Source organism: Chiloscyllium plagiosum, chromosome 5, assembly GCF_004010195.1.
Source record: "Chiloscyllium plagiosum isolate BGI_BamShark_2017 chromosome 5, ASM401019v2, whole genome shotgun sequence".
NCBI classification, from domain to species: Eukaryota; Metazoa; Chordata; class Chondrichthyes; order Orectolobiformes; family Hemiscylliidae; genus Chiloscyllium; species Chiloscyllium plagiosum.
The window spans coordinates 10,224,075-10,225,885 of NC_057714.1; the positions used below are offsets into that span (position 1 = coordinate 10,224,075).

At 46.1% G+C, this 1,811-nt stretch overlaps 1 protein-coding gene across 1 annotated transcript in view; it reads left to right on the forward strand.

The window, feature by feature from the left end:
• Window positions 1-173: 173 nt before the first annotated feature.
• LOC122550262 (uncharacterized protein C7orf31) overlaps window positions 174-1,811 on the forward strand; it is a 56,447-nt gene continuing 54,809 nt past the window's right edge. The window contains exon 1 of the mRNA XM_043691013.1: window positions 174-474. Coding sequence (XP_043546948.1) covers window positions 332-474 — 143 coding nt within the window. The 5' untranslated portion in view covers window positions 174-331. The remainder of the gene's footprint in view (window positions 475-1,811) is intronic.

The window sequence follows — 1,811 nt, forward strand, 5'->3', positions numbered from 1 at the left end:
TGTCCCTGTGGGTGTGAATGGGGAGGGCTGTCCCTGTGGGTGTGAATGGGGAGGGCTGCCCCTGAGGGTGTGAATGGGGAGGGTGTGAATGGGGAGGGCCCCTTTCCCAGCCACTGCTCCCCTGCAGATGCTGATCCACCTGCCGCCGATTATTGAGCCGGTGAGTCAGCCCCATTGTCATGGATTACCGTCATAGCGCCACCAGCCAATGCGGCCAGGCCTGCCCTCGGCCCCCTGTTTGTTTGCTGCAAGGAGCCAGCGGCCGCCTGCTGTCCTTTACACTTAAGGAAGACTTGTTCTCTCCTCCCTCCTTCCCCTCCCGATTTCCGCCATGGAGGTTGATCAGCTGTCCGCTGGCGATCCTTTTCAGCATTACCGCCAAACTGAAGGGCATAGCATCCTGCGCCCGACCTTCCAGTCCAGCGAGCAGATCACTCCCGCGCAGTTCGACCGCCCCACTGTATCGGCCGCCAGGTGAGACATGGAATTGCACAGTCGCCACTTTAAGTCGGGACCGGGGGGACACAAAACTCGCGCAATGAAACGGATTTTCCCTCAAGCTAGTCATTCATTTCAAAGAGCTTGTAACTAGGAATGTCATCTGTATAAAAATCTGCATCGAGATAGAGCCTTTCCCCCAGAGGAACACTTGCAAAGACTGTCCAAAGTTCGGGCTCTGTGAGTCAACCCTAGTCTGCAGAAAATAACCCAAATCATTGGTGCAAAAGGCGTATTCTTAAAAGTGGAACAGAGATAGTCAGGAACAAAAGTTTGGGAGGTACGTCGTAGGTAAGTGAAGGATGCATGACTGAAAGAGGGAGAAGTTCAAAATCACGCAACATCGGGTTATAGTCATAACAGGTTCATTTGGAAGTGATAGCTTTCAGAGCGCTGTTCCTTCATCAGGTAGCTAATGGGGCAAGATCATAATTATGAAGGAGCAGCGCTCTGAAAGCTAATGCTTCCAAATGGACTATAACCTGGTGTGTGATTTTTAACTTTGTCCACCGCAGTCCAACACCAGCACCTCCACATCATGAGAAAGAGGAAGAATCAGAGATCCAGGGGGTAATTGTTGTGGACAGGAGAGAGAAACAAATTGAACTGGTTTATTACCCTACTCTCCCAGTTCCAAGCAGGGGTGATTATTTTTTTCTACCTTTTAAAACAGGCTGTGGCAGGCTTTCCCCATATCTGTATTTTGTGAAGTCCAATTTTTAAAGTGACTCTCAACGAATTCTCTTTAGAGTTAAATCAAGCATATAGTTCAGTTATATATTCAACCCCGTGGAAGATGAAAATCACAACATGTAAAAGCATTACAAGGAAAAAAATTACAGTTAAGAATAACTTTAAAAAGGACACAGGGATATTAAGCCTGATAATTGTCAAGAAAGAAAGTTAGTGTATAGTGAAGGTTATTTTCTGTAGGAGCTCAGGTTCAAGCAGTTTGCTAAGGCAGGACTTGTAAAATTACTCTGAATATTGATGAAGGCTCAGCAATATAAGGTTGGTGTACAGAGACTGTTGATATATAAGTTCAATTTTCAGTCAAATGTGAGATTTGTTTCAGAACTAGGGTTTCAATAAGGACTACTTAGACTTGAGGCAGTTTTAGTTCAGAGTACAGTTTATTAACAATTGATGATTTATCTTCATGTTGTATTGACATGACAGCTGCTAACATAAGACATAGGGGCACAAGTGGACCATTCGGTTCATTAAGGTGAAAGTAAGGACTGCAGATGCTGGAGATTAGTGTGGTGCTGGAAAAGCACAGCAGGTCAGGCAGCATCCGAGGAGCAGGAAAA